General features: G+C 44.2%; 1 protein-coding gene across 3 annotated transcripts in view; it reads right to left on the bottom strand.

The window, feature by feature from the left end:
• Positions 1-21,859, bottom strand: part of FGD5 (FYVE, RhoGEF and PH domain containing 5) — a 466,200-nt gene that overhangs the window by 167,165 nt on the left and 277,176 nt on the right. For all 3 annotated transcript variants that reach the window (XM_085624451.1, XM_085624450.1, XM_085624452.1), the window contains exon 6: positions 7,805-7,956. In XM_085624451.1, coding sequence (XP_085480577.1) covers positions 7,805-7,956 — 152 coding nt within the window. The remainder of the gene's footprint in view (positions 1-7,804; positions 7,957-21,859) is intronic.

Raw genomic sequence — 21,859 nt, 5'->3', positions numbered from 1 at the left:
AAAGGGCAGCTCTTCAACCTTGACACCCAGTGCGATGACACTGGTCACACGGTCCTAAAAACAGCACTGACCCTTTGAATTATAAAAGACAGCAATAATCAGGGTTCAGAGAGCCTCTCTGGCCTCTTGGCCCGGTGCCACTGTACCTGCTGCACCAATGAAAGCTACACATCGGCATGCAATTTACTTATGTGCTAAAGCACAATAGAACTGCATAAAAAGGAGTGTGGGGACTGGGTTGCCCCCTTTCCCAGATTTAGTACTAATAAGGTGGAAAAACACAGCTTTAGGCGATTTTCTTAAGTTTTGAGTTATAGGGACATAAAGCTGGCACTGCCAGGCATTATAAACTGTGGCACTCTAGGCCCTTGCTCCCACCATCTGGAGGCACTAGACTGGCCCCACAAGCAGGAAATATTGGCCTCGTGTTAGTTGCAGGTAAGATGTCACTGTTTCTTAGATGCCAAAAATCCTGGCATCTACACTACTTGCCTGCAGCTATAATAGCGCCTTAGTAAAGTACAAGTGGGTAGGGCTGGCCGTGCCGTACGGCACCACCACCAGTCGGCTTGAGTATAAATGACTGCTTTCAGGGCTAGAGGGCTGAAAGGCATCAATGGAGGGCAGCACGCAATCAGTGCCCCCCCCCCCCGCAGCACACCCTATGCGAGCCACCACTGTACGCAATGAGAGTAGACACCTAGGTCCAGATTTACGTAAACATCATGCAACGCAGGGAGGAAAGAAAACTGCTGCATGAATGGGAGAGAGCAGAACTTCCCCATATCTACTAAGATGTATTGCTGCTCTGTTCGCTTCGAGTGCTAGTGCCCCATCCTGTAATCTAAAGAAAAAGAAAAATGAGACTGACATAACAAGAGATCAATAGTTAAAGAAGACTGGCTGAAAAAACCAAAGGCTAATCTATAACTGGTGAATTTCAGTGTTTTTTGTATTTTTTTATTTTTTATAATTCTTTTTATTGAACCAATTCGACAGTCTTAAAACAGATGTTCATTGGCAGGCGAAATCAGGCACAATCGGTCACAAAGTACACATTTCAATATATGTTACAAGCAGTGTTCCCTAGCGGTCAGGGGGATACATGAGCCTCATCAACGGTCTGCCTGCTCGGTGGGGGACATATATCACCTCTATAGTGGTTCCAAGCTCTCCATACCTTAATCCACTTTCCGGGGCAGCCCCTGGCAACAAACACCGTTTTTTTGTATTTTAAATATTATGTTTTATACATTATATCCCGTGACTTCCTTTTATTCTTTCTTTTTCTTTTCGCTTCTCATCTTTTTCTTTCTATCTATTGTTCATCATATTATTGTATTCAAATTACCTGCTCTTTTAATAAAAACACTTTTGAACGTAAAATAGTATGTTTTAACTGACATTTTCACCTAACTATAATGTCCCATTAACATTTGTTTTTTCAATGAATTTCTAAAGTTTTTTTTTTTAATGGTGATGTAAGATGTGCATTGCTATAAGGGGCATGGTGTTCGAAGAATGGCTGTGGGGCCTTTGGCCAAACGCAGTGTGGGGTTAGGTGTACTCCCACCTCACATGGTCTACGGCCACACCCTGCACCCAACCCTCCCCATGGGGACCACCCTCACGTGCAGCCTTTCTGCAGATGATATCTTATATAAAAAAATAATAGTGCCACATGCTTTCACAACAAAGTACTGAGGTGTGCCAACATTTAAAAGCTGCCCTGGCAGACCACAATCCTTATAAAACTCACACATTATATAATGCCTGACTTGGGGGGTCAGTGTAGACATCATTTTTTATTTAGTGTTCTGGGAGTTAGGTTGGTTAGGGAAATACAGCACAATCTTGAGTAATAGACTTAAAAGATGAAAAAAATCGGAAAATGTTTCATTATGTCTTTTACATACCCGTAGCGTAGCATGGATGTCCTGGGGCAAGTAGGGAAAATGGCCCCTTTGACTGCAGTTGGGGTATTTAAAACAGCATTAATCAGGGGATGGGCCCGTAAGGGCTCTGGGCCCCGGTGCCAGTGCACCTGCTGCATCAATGAAGGCTACCCCCCTGCAGCATACATATTCATGTCGATGTTTAACCAATAATCATCCTTGAATGTGAAAATAAATAAATACATTTTTCATGAGTGTGCAACCTGCAACATGTGCACGTATCTGAATGAGCTAGCAGGACATTTGGGGGGAAAGTCACTGGAACAAGAGTATGCAACCAAACAGGCAGTGAAGAGTTAAAATAATTTACCAGGGCAGCTTTCAGCTCCCAGACGAGTCCTCCCAAGTTCTACCCACCTCAGACATTCACTGTTGCCCCCCGATTCCACCCATGGGGGGCTAATGCCAGCCCCATTCCTGCATCTATTCCATCCTTTCATTTTCCGCAGATCCGAGGCGAGGGGAGCGCAACAGATGCTCGCCTGGAAGGGAAGTCTGGCGTGCAGTGTACAGTGCCTCGTCTATAATAAAGGCCGCGGCAGGGGGTCCGCTTTAGACTTTAATGCTGGCATTAATCTAGCCCGGAGGTATTTAAAATGGCATTAGACTGTCGTATAAATTATGAACTATCTGGCTATTTAGAGTTTTTGAACTGGCCATGTGGTAATTCACAGAAGCATTAGCGCGCCAACGAGCTTTTATCTTTTGCAAACTGGCTGCAAATTTACGACAGCCCCTCTTTCTGTTCATGGCCCTACAGTTAAAGGGACTATATCAGCGGCGGCTGCGAAAACACTGCTTCGTGTACAGCCAAGCGCAAGTATGTAGAGATAACCTAGAAATGCGCTCGCGCGCAACAAATTATTCCTGTCGCAAAACTGATCGTTCGGAACGTTCATGATGTGCACCAGGAAGTCAGTGCAACCATTAGTCACACTGAGTGTTCTAACTGACCCTAAAATGCATCACCTAAAATCATGGCCTTCTCAAACCCACCACCTTCCTTCCTGGCCTTTACCTTACACACTACACCTTCTGCATCCCTTTCACCTTATTAAACACTACAATCCCCTCCATCTACGGTCATGGTCTTGCCAGACATACCACCCTCCTTCTTTGCCGCTACCCTAAACCGTCCGCTATAGTTACTGTCAGGTCCCTCTCAAACTCCCCTACCATCATATATTGCCACAACATTCAACTCTGCACCCTACCAGCTATGTGGCTCTCTCCGTCCACCATATTCCTTCCGAGTCGCTACAAACCCCTCTGCCTGCTGCCATGGCCCTGCAAGACTTACCACCTTCCAGTGCTTCATTTGAGCCAGTGGTTTCTTGTGCTCAGCACCGGCACTTAATTGTCAGCATTGGCTCAAGTGATAGTCCACCACATGGTGGCGCTATCTGTCCATTTTTTAGATGAACACAACAACAGTGTTTGATAAGTCAATATCCATTAAAAAAAGAATAACATCTGCTGCTCATGCCATTCTCATAATTTTGGGTTGCCAAGAATAGTCTGAATTGTCACACTTGTAGGAGTGTGATGAATGGTAGTTGTGCTTGTACTGTCACTGACAGCACTGAAGGGGGCAATGGGTGGTGCGGGGTGCAGTGGCCTCCTGAGAAGGGCTCTGGTGCATACTTTTTTACAAATTAAGCACTGCCACCTTCCTTCCTTTCTTCTACTACAAACCCTACACTCCATGTACCTCCATGGCCATCTCAGATGCCCACATTTCTCCCTTGATACTGCCCTTATCACAATACCCCCCTTCACCTATTTCAATTTTATTAAGAAGACTCCAAATTTCCTGACCCGAATGATCAGCGATACTACTCTCCTCACTGCGGGCCACCATTCACAGCCCTACCACTACCCTACCCTGTGCTACATCTAAGACCACAACCTCTTCATCCACACAGTTAACGTACATACATCAACTCTACACAATTCCTTCACTCTGTCGACTGCCATTTCCTTCTCAGGGCTGTAGCTTCCTCCCCAGCCTGTGTACCCACAAAGGACTACACCACACACGGAGCTTAGTAATACACGTCTTTATTCTTCTGCGTGTAACCGTGAACTCAACATTCTAAACCAGCCTACAGTGCATTCTGCTCTAACACTTATGCCACAGTTCTACGGAGTCCATCTGGAGCCAAAAGGGTTCCATCATTTCTAATTGACAAGACATTACAAAGGCCATGACTTCTCACTGTGCTTTGCAAACACTTTGTACTTGCAGGGCCGGACTGGGAACCAAAGGCAACCCTGGTAAAATGCTCGGGTCAGCCCGATCACTTCCTCCTCTCTCACCGCTCTCTCTCTCTCCTTATGCTCTCCTCTCTATCTTTCCTCCCTCTTTCTGGAGCCCTCCTACCACCGCTCTAATTACCTTGGTAAGGTGGAGAAAGTGCTAGTGGCACTTGCAGACCCCCTGCCTCAAAAACAACTTCCACTGGCTTTAATCCACCGTGGAAACTCTATGTGAAAGAAGCATTTGCAATGCAATAGGTCTTGCATTTACGCGAGACCTATTGCATTGCAAATGGTAGTCATCACGGACAACGGGAGGGGGGGGGGGGGGAAGGCATGGACAACAGGCGGGTGCGAGAAGGCACGGACAACGGGAGGGCTGGCGGAGCGGGGTGAAGGCACAGACAACTGGAGGGAGGGCGGGGAGGACGGGGATGAGGAAGAGAAGGCACGACAACGGAGGGAGGGGGGGGGGGGTAAAGAAGGCTGTAGGAGAAACTCATTAAAGAAAATAGTGCTCCCAGTCTAAATAACATGTACCATGTAACACTCGAAGTAAAGGGGCCAGTCGCTATGGGAGGTTACAAATGAAGAGGAGGCAGTACTAAGGAGGGACTAACAAGCCTATTGATGAATCAGAAGCCAGCATTTAGGAGAGACAATGACACAAGCCAATTGCAAACATGTGCAGAGAGTGGGCGGAGTTTCTATTCGCTACTCTTCTACAATAAGTCTCGAAGAGCAGCACATGCACGCTGGCTCAGGCTCGACCTAAAAACAGGCACTACGGGCCTGCATACTGGCCTCCCATTACCACATTTCCCTGTTGAGTTCATACCACTTTCTATCTCGCCCTAGCTCTAACACTGGTCCCTCTTGTACACTATTTCCTATGCAGGCTCTCTAAGGGACAGCGAGGAGCTGCAACCTTCACTGACTTCCTGACTTCACTGTCTCGCTCTGTCTATCCAACCTTACCCACTGTGTGTGAACACTCTTTGTATCTGTATGATATTTCTGTAACACAAACCTAGCTGGGGACAGGGCTGGACTGGTCATTTTGGCACTCTGGCATTATCCCATAGGCTCTGCTCACCTGTCACAGCCGCGCATTCCTTTATGGCATAAACACTTGGACAGGGCCAGCTTTAGCGCTGGTGGAGCCCTGTGCAACAACATTTTTTGGTGCCACACACCTCATGACCGCTTCCTGGGATTCTCTCACTACCACTGGGCAAAAGTGCCCCTCATCTCTCCAATCATAAGTTATTGCTAAACACAGCGCCCCCACCTGAGGCCAGCGCCCCCTCCACAGGTCAGCGCCCAGCTCTGCCAGTTTATCACCTGTGCACAATCACAAGTCTGCCTGCCATCTTTCCTTAGTTCATCAAGTTTTTGGTATCTTGATGATTGTTCATCTCGTTTGAACAGGCGCCTGTTGCTGTCAAGCATTGTTAGTTAGGGGACTTTTGTTCCCCCACACAGTTTCAGGCTGTGATGGGGAGGATTTCCATTCTTTTTTTCTAAGTGGTTTTTATGTTTGCCGGCCCCCTTACAACAGAAGTCAGAGATTGAAACATTGCTTTCTTTATATCAGTGTGTTATTGCTTTGTGTCCTGATGAAGGTGGAATCAGGGGCTTCCAGTGAAACGCACATTAACATCTTGTAAATTGCCGATAACTGGCGGCCACACAAGGAGGAAAAAAAACAACTAGCCTTTTTGACGTTTGGCCTTTGATTTCTACAGCTGTGGCCTTGTTTTTAACCAAGGACTAGGGGGCATATTATCAAGAACGGCGTTAAAATGATCACTGCTTCATTGGCAGGAAACTGCCGCTAAAGCGGCGATAATGGGCTTGATAATATGCCCTGGAGAATTCCAATAGAAGCCCATGTTCACACCAGAACCTGGGCTTCTATTGGAATTCACAAGGGCATATTATCAAGCCCATTATCGCCGCTTTAGCGGCAGGTTCCTGCCGCTAAAGCGGAGATAATTTTAACGCCGGTTCTTGATAATATGACCCTACATTCTTTGGATGGATTAATTCTGTAGTATTGGGGAATAAATTGAATTTCTGCAGTGTACTTTGTGTTATTTGCTGTTTTTTGCTTTTCTAAGAAATATTAGAATGATTTATTTATGAAAATATTTGTAATAAGTATATTATTGCATTAGTGAAGGTAAATATTTTGATGATTATTTAGATGGTTGGGGTGAGAAGAGTTGTGGTTTGGCTTCCATTATCCCAGTGAGCTGCAGGCTAGAGGGCTGCTTTCAGACCAAATTGGGCACCATGCCCCACCTATGCCACCATGCGTCTGTAATATGTAAAGGCAAAGTGTTTCCTCATTTGCATGGGCCACACCCCCAATGAAATGGGGAATGCTCCTTGATACTGTGCTGGTGCAAAATCAACACTGCATGCACAGATGGAAAAAACAGGGTGATGGCATCAACCCTCGGTTGCTGTGCTGGTAGCTGGGGTGTCACACTCTCTGGCCGGAGAGTGTGACACCCCAGCTATGCATGCAGTGTTGATCTGGGATGTGGAGTGATAGTGTGTGGTGTGTGAGGGATATGGTTGAAGATGAGAGAGGTGTGAGCGTGTGAGGGACTGCCTATTGGTTTCACTACATAATCTTAGCTGTTGCTATACAGGTGCTGAGATTAGATTAGATTGTACTAGTTTTTAAACCACGATGATATTTACAACAATGTATATGCAGAGTGTTGTAAAAAGAAATGAAATGATTATATGTAAAGTGTGATATATAAGTAAAAAAGAAAAAAACTAAATAAAATATTGAATAATAGTAAATAATTTTGTGTGGAGAAGAACGTTTTTAATGCCCCGTATTTGAGTTTATGAGAGCCAATAACAAAGAAATATAGGACTTGAGTAACCCTGGGCATAGGACTACGCTACGCTCGTGTAGTTTGCGCAACTAGACGCTGCGCGAATTGCACGTAGCACAGTCTCGCGGTCCTCAACATCAAGTTGGCGACCGCGAGCGAGCAAAATAACATCCCGGCGAGACTTTTTCCTCATTCGCAATCAGCAACATTAAGTTGCCAATCGCGAGTGTGGAAAATAAACCTCCCGGCGAGATTCTCAACGCGGGGAGGTCAGGTTTCTCATTGCGAGTGGTCGCGACCGCTCGCAATGAGAAACTACCAGTCCGCGTTGAGAAAGCTGCCGCTCAAGTACATATCTACTCGAGCGGCAGAAAACGACCGCTTGCACTGTGCAAGATGCAGTTTGCAATGATTGCACAGTGCGGACAAGCATCTGGCACTATGCAATCAGTGCGAACAGCATTTTGCACAGTGCACTACGCAGTTCGCATAGCTATGCGTATCTTGCGTAGTGCGAAATGCACATCGCGTAGCTACACATAGCGCTACTACGCAAACTACGCTCAGGGTTAGACTTGAGGGAGTGTGTTTTTTTTCTTTTGGTTGTCTTTTCCCCCTTTCTCTCTGACCTATAAAGTATATTTTTTCAGGGGTTCGCCTTGTCATCTCAGTGTGCTGGAAGGAGCACATGCACAGTGGGGAGGATATCACTCATCCGTCCTTTCTCACCAGTTGTCCAGCCTCTCCCCCAGCTCGCCCAGGATCTCCTGGTGCAGCTCACAGATCTGCGGTAGCATGCTCAGGCCCTTCAGCAACTTGGACTCTTGACTTGTTTCCTCATCTTCATCACCCAACACTCTGAGGATGGCCGAGTAGAAGTCCTGCAGAGACACAAGGGTAGATATCTTTACACCCAGGAGAGGCAGACCACACAAATAACAATTCTCAGTAATATTTATTTTTGAAGTTATATAAAGTATGCACCAGGCCACCTAGGGCAAACCAGTACCTCAGAATTTTCCGAGTCATTACAAGACATCCAGAAAAGACACATCTTAGCTCAAATAATTACAATTATTAAAAATCTGGACCAAAACATTTACATTAAAATCTGAATATCCGTACAGATAGAAGGATATAGGTACTAACATACAACATGTGCTCGAGCATATATCGGTTTTAGCTAGTAACATGCCATGTGTCCTAGTGCAAGGAAGGAAATGGCTGTTGACTGAATTATAAGAGACACCAATACTGTGGGTCCTCTTGGTCCTGGTGCCACTGCACCTGCTGCATCAACGGTAGCTACGCTTATGGTTTTAGAAAGGCTTTTTGGTAAAGAGTCATCCTATGGGCGTCTCAGCAAGAAGATTGTAACCAGAACTGTACAAGAAGCATTTAACCTTTGTTTCCCTAGTCAAACTACTATGATCCATGCCAGAGTGTATTGACTTAGGAGAACACAGCCTTAAAAAACAAACCTGTCTATTTGGACACAATATATGAAGACGCATAAAGAAGACTTTTTGGGTGAAATGAACCATACAATGCTGACACAGACGGTGTGAAGGGTTGCAAGCCCATGGTGTGGTCTCTGCCCATGCTACTGGCCATATATGGTCAGGTACTTATTGTTAGTATTTCTATTTTCGTGAATTTAAGTCAGAACCACTTGCAACACACACATGGCCACAAAAGAGAGGAGGGAACATTACAAATAAATAAAAAAGTCCATGTACCAAACTCGGAATGTACACATCCATCAAAAGTACTCCCAATCAAAAGGACACATGGATGGACAGTCAATATTGGTCACATGCGGAGGAACCTCTGCACAGACAGCAGAAAGGAAGACACTTAGGAGCACTAGTATGGTGGTCCTGGAAGCAGTCCCTGCTGGCAAACATCTTCATCCTGTGGCCGAACCTCTACTGCACGCAGCACATGCTAGGGTTGTAAGGGATGTACACGGTTCAAGCACTGATTAAGATGGATGGTGGGGACACACAATGAAGGTGGTTCGTCTCCTGGATAGAGTACTTCAGTGTGGTTGTGTGTGAATAACCCAGGTGTCTGTCAAATAGGAGGAGCCTGAGGTCCTTTCTGAGGTGGTTGTGCAGGTTGTTAGGCGGAGGGAGGGAGGTAAGGAGTTCTAGATTCTTGTGGCACTACCACAGAATGACTGCCTCTTGTGCCATTCTCGACTGAAGGTAGGGGGTACTAGGAGCAGAGATTGGGCATTTCTAGAACCCCTATTTGCTCCAGAGATTTTCAGTTTCTCCTTTAAATAGGAGGTTGAGTGGGAGTGTTGCATCTTGTGGACAATGCAGGCAGTTTTGAATTGGCTTCAATGGGGAACCAATGGACAGTTAGCAGTTTGTGCTGGTCGCAGCTACCAAGTCAATATGTCTGAACGTAATTATCGTAACTGTAACTTGCTGTACCCTTGTATCATGCTACTGCTTGAAAGCGCTCTAAGGCCTTCGGGCCATGCCCTGGATATATAAAACTGCAAATATATGTGTGAAAAAAATGCTTCTGAGGCATTCATCACCCCTTGGGGTGTGTGAAACATACAATGCCAAGGTCATTAGTGATGGTTTGTAAACAAAAAGAACATGTGATCCGTGAGCGGGACTCGGAGTTAACAATTCCGGGCCGACCTGGAAGTCCTGATGAGGGCTCATTTGAAATGTTCTCACAGCCAGGGCACCGCCAGGTGGGATGCCTCCACTCAGAAACCCTCTCTTCTACCCCTGGTACACAGATTGTAAGAAATCCAAGCCACCTTTGCATTAAAAGTTATTGTTGGGGAGAGAAGGGCTTACAAAGCAACCAGATCCTTGCCCCAGTCAAGAGTGTGTGACTGGTCACAGATCAGAGGTGTCATTACACACACTAACAAATCAGACAAATGTCTTCAATAGAAATAGACTAGTACAATCTGTCCGATCGAAGATTTGTGAGGCTGCAACAGTTTCAGATTTTCTCATGGGTCGGATTCACCCGTTCATCAATTTTTGTTCAACTTTATCATGGTCCAAAGGCTTGGAATAAAAGTCACTGTCATAATTTCACAACCATTCCAAAGACTTTAGCAGCATGTCTGAAATTTTAAAATTCTGTATTTTGGATTGTTATATTTGTTCATAGTTGTTTCCTGATAACTTCATGCAGAATGTGAGATTGGCATATACATTCCACTAAGTTCTGTGTATTACCGCTGTTGGTGTAGCACAAATCAGGTAACAGTATCTCACTCTAAATTCAGTTCACACCCACCGTGCTGGCCTCAAAAAAACATTTCTGTTTCCAGAGACACTTTAAGTGCTGCAGCAACAAATGATGGACGGAATGCTGACTGAATCAAATATTCACCCCCTGTCAAGAGATCTGGGTTAAATCCATCATTCTTTTGCTCACCATGCCACCCCAGTTTGAACCCAGCCATATGCAAATCAGTCATGGAAACAGTCCAGCCCGAACTGCCAAGCTGAGTCCTCCCTTTGACATCCTGTCCATAAACTGTTCTTTTTGCATATGTCAATCGAGTGGGACGGGTATGCCCAGACATGGGTCCCGTGCTTTCCATGCCACTGGAGTCAAGCTAGCCTGGATGATGAGGGGTGAAACCCAGAAACCGGTACCAAGCTATTTATTTGCGGTCACGGAAAGACATGGCCTGGCAGTTCGGGCTGGACTGTTCCCATTGTGCACAGGGTCAAGACTGATTTTCATATGGCTCGGTTTAAACTGGAATGGCATGGGGAGAAAAAAAAAACGATGGATATAGGCCCAGATCTCTGTACTGGGGCGAATGTTTGACATTCTGTCCTTCAGTTGTTCTTTTTTTAAGATAATTTTTTAAGGCATGGGCAAAGTGGGCAATTGTCCAGGGGCCCCCATCTTTCAAAAGCCCCTAAGGTATGTCTTGCCCAAGGCCATAAAATCCTTAAGATGGCACTGTCTGTGTCTCCAAGGGGCTTCATGTTTTTTAATTCAAAAGAAGACAGAAATTAACTTTTTTCCTAAATTAGGAATGGCTATCATACTGTGTTACCAAGGTAGTAGTAGCAGAGTTTTTAATTGTACATGTCTATGAAGGATCACTGCTGCAGTGAGAAAATATGGTGCTGCCACCTATTATGATAGAGGCGCTGCGCCAATTAGGGTGGGGCTTTTTAATGTTGTTTAGCTTGTCGGAAGTAGTGGCTTAGCAAGGGCACCATGGGCACTGAGGGAAAGCAAAAAAAAATTACCCCTCTAACATCTCTTTGGTTGATAAAAGACACCAGTAACTAGAGTGCAGTTGCCCCTAAGGCCTGTGGATCCGGTGCAGCTGCACCTGCTGCACCAAGAATAGTTATGCCACTGATCGGAGGAACCCCTTAGCCGTCGATCCTCTTGAGGTTTGTCTGCGGCTTCCGGAAACCAGCCAAATATAACATTTTCAGTACATGTCTAAATGCCCACAAAGAAACGTCTGAAGAAATGAAAAGGAAAAAGTGAACCCCCCACTAATATTACAGACTGAACATATATATCACTCGCTGTGTTCTCTCATATTTTATTCATGGGTGTACTTCTGACCCATATACCCGATCTAGGGTCAGTGACCTGGATATGGAAACCACCCTTTCATGTACTGACCTCCCCATCTCTTCCAGAGTTCCGAAAGTCCCTGAAGACTTGGCTATTGGGCTAATCAGCCGGACCCTGCCAGTGCCTGGATACGCTCATGGGTGACAAGAAGCGCTCTACAAATCTACTGATTGATTGATTGATGGAATGGTAAACTACTTGGCTACTCTGAGCGCCAGAACTACCAGTTGCGATTCAAAGCAATCGTTCACCCCCCTCGCAAGTTCTACTCTTGTTTTCAAAGCAAACTATCGATGTTATTCCTTAACTTTCCTTACTGTTGTCTAATAAGCGCTATGAACAACTGCAGAATAGGAATACCTTTCGTGTTTCCTCCTCAGGGCATCATGTTGTGCATTCTCACAACCAAGACATGCGCTTTCTTTCTATAACTACTCTCATAACCTATATTCGGGGCCATTAGAATTATGCGGCATTGGGGGATCAAATTATGTTGCAGTTGACTAAATTATTTGGCAAGAAAAGGCAACTTATGCAGACTAGTGTCGCATATTTGTGATAGTATTACTTCATTATTTTTAAATGTTTCCGTATGGTGTACTGGATGGGCAAAGATTTCACTTTGTTAGTACTAGTTTAACAATCAAATACAGCAATAAGCAACTGAAAGATGATGATGAGTCAACTCTGGCGAAGGGACTTCCACTGCTTTTAGTAACTTTTGATCCATTTTAACTAGAAACAATTCTTTCGTTAAAATATGCTAATTATTAAGCAGATGATTGATTATGTGGCAAATGCAGCAAATCCATAATCATGCGGAAAGAACTGCAGCCGCAGAATTGCATCATTCCAAGGGTCCTGCCTATATTTGAATATGTCACTTGCGAAAGAATACTTTCTTTATTATTGTGATGCACATTAATCCAACCTGACCATGCCAGGCCTGCACTACATAAAACACTCATAAATCTATAAATAAAAAATATATAGATGCCTGTCTAGCCAAGCAGGTGGCTGTATTCTTCAGTCTTTTGACGTGAACAGTGAGAAAGTAAAAGGCTTCCTCTGTCTATATATGGAGACAGGAATATAGGTTTGAGAACACTGCCCTGGTAATTTACTGATCTGTATAACTGAGTGTCTCAGCAGACCACAACAGCTGCGCACTTAGATGCCCATACTGCCCAGTAAAATACCACGGAGGGAAGACGCTGGCCTAGGCTGGTTGGTAAACAAGGCAAGGTGGCCGAAATGGTGAGGGACAACGTCTTATTTTTCAGAAGTACCAGGATTCAAGGTTGAGGAGCTGAGTGGAGGGCAGAAAACAGATATTTGGGAAAGGAGCTGTGGTACTGGCAGAGGTGGTGGGTGCTGGGACCAGATAACATGTCTTAGAGTTCCTCTGGCCAGGGGTGGGCCTGCCACCTTGTATGTGTGCGCAGCTGGAGTTAGGTGTATGTATATATAAAGGCATGTAGTAAATTTGAAAGCACTTCATGCCTTGATTTCTTTAGGAATAAAAGACTGGTTTAAAAGGAGGCAGTGGGAGCTCACAGTTCTCAGGAGCTCTCTCGGAGATCTTTTCAGAAATTTTGTGGACAATTATGCCTTTGCACAGGGACTAGCCCTGTATTGTATTTGGGATTTTCTGGTACCACTAAAATTATTCAGTGAATAAGCCTGGTTTTAAGGACAGGGTTTTCTTGAACTTTTACAATTTTTGAATGTGGAGACTCAGAATGTACATACTCATTCCTCCTACAGCAGGCCTATCCTTTGGCTGATGTTTTAAACAGCAGTGCTATCCCACACAAATCTTACAGGCTCACACATCCAGCCACTGGTATGAATGGTGTCACCTGGCTCTTTCAGGTGTTAGCATCAGCAAACCGCACTATTGTTCATGTTCCACAGAGGCCACAGTCATTAACGTTTAGACAGCAGAGCTATATCTCAGATCACAAACCGCACCGGCTGGCCTCAAAGAGCCAGACTAAAGTTCCTGCGATAGGACACAGAACTACAGTCCTTGCATTGGTCAAGGAGGTTTAATCCAAGGCTCTACAGACTGTGCAGACATTGGGTGTAAACAGCAGAGCCATCCCTCAAATGGCACTGAACTTAAATTCTCAGGGCTCGGGTCTATATTTCTCACAGTCTCAAGCCTTGGAAAGCAGCACTGTGGCTGGGTCTACACAGGTCTCCCTGTCTGAGGCTCTTACAGCTTGTCTCTCCATCTGCCCTGTTCCTTCTGCATTATTGAATAACATCAAAGCTACAGTAACTGAGTTGCCCAAGATCACAAAGAGGTGGCAGGGAGCTGGGAACTCCGATTTTGAGGGAAAGCCCATACGCGGCCTGCTGTCTAGCTTTCGCTGACGGTTCTGTGATGGGCACTGCAGCATGGATATCCTGAGAGTACACACAGGCAATTATGGTTACTTGTATTGGTTTCAGTGAGATTTCAAATATGGCTCTTTAGTGCTGCATTAATATTAAAATGCTATCATCAATCTCCTTAGCCCTCTGCATTTTTCTCATCCTATGCAACTTTTGCATGGAAGGTAAGAGTAGAATTTCATAAAATCGCAGTTTTTTTTTCTTCAAACGTGTGAGCAAGTGCAGATTGAAACTTGAAGGTGAAATGCTCATCCAATCTTTGGCCTCTCTTAGGAGAAATCGCTCCTGTTGGGTGATCATCGGTAAACCATAACACAGTGCTCTCTAAAAGAGCATTCCCTCCTGTGCCTCTTACGCATAATTATACAGTGGCATCGCAGCAGTTTGAACAAGGTCTCTGTAGAGATGATATATGACAGGCTTGTTGGTTCAGTTGAAGTGCCCAAGATGACAACTTCCAGGATGATCTAAACTTTAAATTAAAGGCCTGCACCAATAATATACTGTCTCAGGTCCATGTGATGTTCTACCAACCCTATCTGCACTGCAGCCTGAACGCATTACGTTTGCCAAGATTAATTTACTTCACAAAACAAACTATTGGTGTTTATGAGGTTGACAATTTCATCTAATTTGACATTTATTCTCTCAAAAGGAATTACACGTGATTGATATTTACATGTTGCAAGAGCTAGAAGGAAACAAATTGCTACATGTGAAAAAAATTGTCCTACTGTGGTCCAACCAACAGGTGGACCTTTGAGCCGCCACTGGGGACCACTGCAACGAGGTCCACAGAGGCAGTCTCAGATAGGAACCACTGTCAAGTTAAAGGTTCTTGAACTGGGCTGCCGGACCCTGCCTGAATCTAAGGGCCAGAGACCACGCAGCACCTGTCCTGAAAGCACTACCACATCCCCTCCCGGTGAAACCGAGAATCGAGTTCAAAGTCCTATGCACTGACCCCAAAGCTAATGGACATCGGCTGTCAGTGCATAGAAAGAGCAGCTTCCAAGAAAACCGCTCTCAAACTCAGATCTGTCAATCAGTCAATGAGTAAAGGCAAACTGAAGTGCAACAGTGAGGCTTCTACAATGGGTCCTCATTATCAAGGAATCTGTCTTCGCCCACCAAAGAACCCAGCTTTAGCCGCCACTTTTCTGTGGAAAAACCTAACCATGGAGGTGCAGGGTACAGTCTGCAGCTGAGCTCTGCTCTGCAAATTGGCTACAAGTTTAAAGGTTGACTCTTAAGAATACACCCAAATAATATATATAGATATATATTTATATGCGTAATTATTGACAATTTCTAAGGGATTTACAGCTGTCAGAGGGATAAAGTGCTTTGAATGGAAATACAGAAGTGCACGCACTCACTATTTAGAGAACCTGTTTCCTCATGAGAAGTGCTGGCACTCTCCTATCAAATGATTTTTCAGCAATGCTGAGAAGTGCAGGTACTCGACCGTTCAAATTAAAGAAGTGCAGGTACTTCGTAACCGGACAGTACCAGCAGGGCCAGAATGGCCGTAGCGGGCACCGGGCAATCCCCTGGTGCGCTGGTGTGCTGCACGGGTGGGGACCGGTTTTGGGCCCCTGGGGGCCGTTTTTTTTACGGCCCTGTAACAATATCGGCCGAAAACCGGCCCTGGCAAAGAGCTCGGCGGCACCCCACCCCCCAGGGGGGCCGACCGAGCTCCTTGCTACGGCCGGTTTTGGTTCCCAGTTCGGCCCCGAGTACCAGCCAGTTTAAAGCTCTGGCGGTGCGAAAGCCTGGTTGGTCCTGCTAAGATTCGTGCTCGTGCACAGCAGATGTCAGCCACGGCAGTGTCCTAACGAAACTTGACGGGGGCTCCTTGCAAGGCACATGGAGGGGCCCCCTCCGAGCTCAATCAGGAGCTCTGCAGCTAGAGTGCTGTGCTGAGGGGACTCGCGGGGGCTGTGGGGGCCTGTGTTACGCCCTTGAGCCACGGGCATTGAACTCACTGAGACATCTTCGGGTCTTGAGATGTTATCTTTCCCTCTATTGCCCTAGATCGCCCCCCTGCCCCTCCCGCCCTTTGCTTTGGCCAACACAACCCCCTGCAAACATGGATTTGCAATAATGGGAATATTGTGTGTAATCCAAAACTTGAAAGTGCAAAAACAAAAGGACCGGACCAGCGACTTCATCCAGGCTGCTGATGCAGCAGTTCTCCTCCAGCTTTGCTCCCCGCCCCGCCCACCTCTCGAGGCAGCTCATCTAGTGAAGAAGAAGAGGTGGCGAGGGACGTCGCTCCAGCATCCTCAATCCTTTCTTCTCTGCGAGGCTGCACGACCCGCGTGCCCGGCTCGCGCCGATATTTAACGTGCGGCGCGCGGCGGTCGCCATTGGCCCGACATTGCAAAGCCCCTGACAGCTTCCTTCAGACGACCAAGCGCAGCTGTGGTGTCTTCTCGCATCTACAACCAATAAAACACATAAAAATATGATATTAAGCGAGCCTGAGCGGCGCACTCTGTCTACAGTTCCTTCGGGAGGCAGAAGCAATTTGCTTCATATTATTAAACCATAAAGTCAACTGTGCTGCAGACATTCAGCAGTTTTCGATCTCTGGTTGGATGCGCCATCTCCTTCTTAGTCTCTTTTACTTTCTTTTTTCTTTCATTATTTCCTTTCTTTCTTTCCCTCCTTCATTTCTCTCTTTCCCCCCTCTGCATTTCTGCCTTCTTTCTCTTTGTTTGTTTGTACTGTTCTTTCTCCACCCTCCCTTCTTCAATTTCATTCTCACCCCTCAATTTCTTCCTTTTTCATGTTTTTCTTTCTATGTATCTTTGTCTCTTTTTCTTTCTTTATTTTTTCCTTCCTTACTTTGTTTCTGTCTCTCTTTCTTTGTTCAGTACTATTTTCTTTGTTTCCTTCGCTTTCGTTCTTTGTTGTTTTTTCTGCTCTCCAGTACAGAGTTCTTTCTTGTCACAATTTCCTTGTTTTTTGGGGTTATTACTTTTATTTCTTTCCTTTTTAACTTCTTTTTCTTTTTTCCTACTTTTCCTTTGCTATCATTCAGTTGTTTCTGTAATTTCATCACCCTTCTCTCATTTCTTTTTTCTTCTGTCTTTTTCTGTTATATATCTTTATTGATTTCTCCCCTACCCCCTCCCTCTACCATCTCTACAGTTGCACCTTTCTTTCCTTTCCTTTTTTTAAATTCTTTATTTATATTCTTATTTTGCCATATTTTCAGTTTGCTTCCTTTATTTCTTCCAGTCTTCTTTATTGTCGTTCTTGTTCTCTTCTTTCTCTTTGAGGGTTTCTTGTTTCTGCATTTTCATCATTCTCTGCTTTTCCCTCGAATGTTTTTTGTTCATTTTCTTTTTTTAAAAAACTCTTTATAATATCACCGTTGTTTCAACCTCATTAGTGCTTCTTTAAAAATCATGCCTCCTTGTTGCTTTTCCATCTTTGGCTAATACAGATAGCACCAAAATGACATAACACTGGCTCCCACTGACCCTAATATGTCCAGGGAAATTTGGAAATAGCAGGTGCAGATAGGGTCGGATTGGTAAGGCGGGCACTCGGGCAATGGGCCGGTATCTGAGTTGCAGCTATGAGCCGCTTTTAGCCAACGTGGTGTCCAATTTGGGCTCTGTCTGTGCTGCTCAGATGGCCCAGTGGAGGCCTGAGTAGCCTTTCAAGTTTAAACTTTGAACATTTCTACCAATTCAATCTTTGTTTCTACTTAGAAAAATGATTACTGTTTTGCAATCGAAAAATATATGCCCATGCGTATTCAAATAATGCCCTCTTTGCATGCTCACTGGTAAGTTGCTAAACAATACTCTTTGCATGCCCATCCCATTTTGGGCCCCTTTTTATAATTGTATATCCAAAACACTGCAATTTGGCATCTTGAGTTCTCTTAACTTAACATATGACAGACTCAGGGCTCCAGGTTTCTCTGTGTACACTAAACACCTTGCATTAAGCCACAATCCTTCTTTTCAGAGAGCATAGTTCTCAGGAGAGTTGGTTCAATTGAAGCAAAGTCAGATAACATGTTCCTAGATGCATTGGCCTTTTAAATGAAAAGCCTGCACCAAAGCATGCCTTCGGGCATCCATGTGACGACGTATGAATCCCTGGTGCACAGCATGCTGGCTGTATGCCTTACCTTTACGGAGTATTTTTCTACATAAAAGATACACTTGTTGTATATCATGTTGACATTTTCATTCAATTTCATCCTGAAGATGGCAAAATGAATTAAAAGTGTTTTATATTCGCATTTGTAGGCTCAAAGATGAAAAGGTTACGCTTGCTAAAGAGATCAATTTGAATTATTTTACTCTGTTATGGCAGTCAGTAATTTTTTTAGCCTGTATTTGTATTTGAAAGCCATCGGAGCTAGGACTAACACACACACACCTACAGACCACACAAGAAATCTATGGATTATCCTAGATGACAAGCTCAACATGACGGGTCAAATCAACACAGTGTGCACCTCCTGCTTCCACATCCTACACATGCTGCGAAAGATCTTCAGATGGTTGCCTCAGGACACCGGACGGACCATCACGTTTGTACTCATCACCAGCAGGCTGGACTATGGCAACGCTGTCTATGCTGAAATCTCCAAACAACTCCGACACAGACTCCAGACCATCTAAAATTCAGCTGCAAGGCTCATGCACGACCTCTCACACCGCACCCACATTGCACCACACCTCAGGAAGCCTCGCTGACTCCCTATTCACAAGAGCAGCCAATTCAAACTTCTCACGCACACATACAAAGCCCTACGCAGCACAGGACCAGAATACCTAAGCAGCTACATACACTGTCACCAACCCACCAGACACCTATGCCAGTTTTGCATGGCTCCAGTGTTGTATGAAGCCATTCCTCTAGGCTATCACCCTATCACCCAAAATCATAAAGGGCAAAAGCAGAGGTGGACTAGCTGTTGTATTTAAGCAAACAATAATTCTCGCTAAAGCTGACAACATCTCCAAACAAGGTTGTGGGTCCTCCTCACCCACCAGATGCAATCCTACACCATCTTCCTCCTTTAACTTCCTTCTTCTTTACAGACTTCCCCCTAACAGTGCAACATTCCCAGACACATTTCTAGACACAATTTTAAACATGATAATACTACACTCCAACCTATGCATTCTTGGTGACCTAAACATTTGGTTTGACAAACCCAAAATGCCCGAATCAAAAATAATCACTGGCCCAGACGCACTGAACCTACATCAGATTATCCACAAACCCACACACATCACTGGGCACATCCTATATGTCATTTGTGCAAATCCAAAACTAGTTACCTTCCAAATGATGACTTCAGTCACATGGTCAGACCACCAATTGCTAGCTTTCCAACACAAAATACTACAAAACAACACATTTAAAACCACCTTATATTCATCCACCTATCGACCATGGGACAAACTCAATTTTGCACACTTAGAAACACAACTACTATCCAACACAGATCTAGACACAATAAAATCCCTTAAAAACTATATGAATAGCTTCAGGAAGCTTTTGATATCCTAATACCACTCAGAACAACAAAACAGGAGAAAAGAAAAAAGGCACATTAGAGAAATAGGAAACTGAAAGAGATAAAGGTGCAAATTAAAAAGCTGAAACGCACCTGGAACAAAACAAACAGCAATCAAGGCAAACTTCACCTACAGAAAATTAACAGATTATACAAGTCAGCAATCGAAAAAGCTAAAAAATGGTACTATTCAGACAGAATTCAAAATGCTAAATGTGCAAATAAAGGATTTTATAAAAATCTCAACAAATTTTGTAAACCTAAATGCATAGAAGGAACTCATCCCTTAACAATTCACGGACAAACTGGCAAATCATTACATAACCAAAGCAGACACGTTGGACTCCTATTTAAAACAAAGGAAAACCACTAGCACCAACCCCTTTTCAAAAAACCCTCCAAGAGTAGGCTAACTCAGCCTCTGCATTCCTTCAACAAATATCACAAAGTACATTTATGGATCGGGTCAAAGCAAGCAGGCCTGCCGGCAACCCTTTTGACCCTTGTCCATCACAAATCTTTAGGAACATTCTTCTAACTACCTCTGCTGCCACATCAGTATGAGAAGAATCATCAATATCTTCTTAACTACGGGAATCTTTCCAGAAGACCTAAAAAAGTCATACATACACCCTTTATTTAAAAAAATGAACCTGAACCCGCTTGACCCCGACAACTGCAGGCCAAGTACAAATGGACCTTTCCTGGGCAAACTGATAGAAAGAGCAGCATTCGCCCAGATGTCACAATTCACCGAAGATGATTTCACACTTTCCGACTTCCAAACAGGATTCATGCAGGAAGAGGCACCAAATCTGCTCTTGTCATCATCTGGGTTGACCTCAAGAACACGTAGACCAGAATGAGGTTGCCGCACTACTTTTCTTGGACCTCTCAGCTGCCTTTGACACAGTTGACCATGACACTCTAACACAAAGACTCTATAATTCTGGTGTAGCAGGGACTGCTCTCAACTGGATCACATCCTACCTTCAAAACAGAACAAATGTCTTCCATTCTCCCTCTTTCTCATCAAAACCATACTTCACAAAAGCTGGGGTCCCTCAAGGCTCTTTCATCTCTCCCATGCTTTTCAACATCCACATGAAGTGATTACCGGTAATGAGCAATGAATTTCACCTCACGTGCTATATCTATGCAGATGACACACAAATACTCCTTAAACTGGAAAGCCCCAACAACATTGGAAACTCTCAAATTTTCACTTGCCTCAGAGCCGTTGATCAATGGATGACATGGAACCATTTCAAATGGAATGCTTTCAAAACGTAAATGCTCACATGTGGCGATTGAAAAAATTATAACCCACTCGCCACCTGGCCTGATGATCTGGGAACACCACCTAGAGTATCCAAGGAAGTAAGAAACCTTGGAATTACCTTGGACTGCAAGCTATCAATGAATGCCCACCGGGACAAATTAGCAAGATCAAGCTTTATTACTATGAAAACTCTGTGACGCGTCTTCCCCCACCTGGTATTTCCACATAAGGTCCAGGCTATTATCTCTCTTGTACTGTCTAAACTTGATTACTCCAAAGGCCTCTACCAAGGATCATCTTTATCAACTATGAAAAGACTACAACAGATTCAGAGCTTACTTTCATTGGTTACCGGTTGCCAGAAGATCCACTTTCAAGCTGCTTTGTATCACCCACAAAGCAATACATGAAACAGGACCACTTTCCATCAAGAGTAAAATCACCAAATACATTCAACAACGGAACCTCCACTCTAGACTGGCACCTCACCTCCAAATCTGACCATGCAAGAAAAAAATCATAGGTGGCACAGCCTTCTCTATTAAATTAGCTAAACTATGGAACTCATTACCCCCAAACAGAAGATCCACGGATAACTATCTTTTCTTCAGAAGGCTACTCAAGAGCTGTCTCTTCCCTACATACCCAATATACTCAAACAGAAATGTACAGCATATCCCTGTGCATATAAGCATTTAATTTGATTATATGTATGTACCTAGATATGTGTATTTCTTTGTATAAATATGCATAATAATTATGTTTATAAATATATAGATATTCTGTGGGTCTGCTTAACAAATGTACTTATTACTTATTGTTATATTATTCTATGCTTAAATGTATATAGGTCACAGCATAGTTTTCATATAAGTTATATGATTAGATACTTATCGTTATCTGTTTATCTATCTATCACAATATGTAAATTCTATCA

Source organism: Triturus cristatus, chromosome 9 (assembly GCF_964204655.1).
Source record: "Triturus cristatus chromosome 9, aTriCri1.1, whole genome shotgun sequence".
In the NCBI taxonomy this organism is placed as follows: domain Eukaryota; kingdom Metazoa; phylum Chordata; class Amphibia; order Caudata; family Salamandridae; genus Triturus; species Triturus cristatus.
This window is presented reverse-complemented; position numbering and strand designations above follow the sequence as displayed.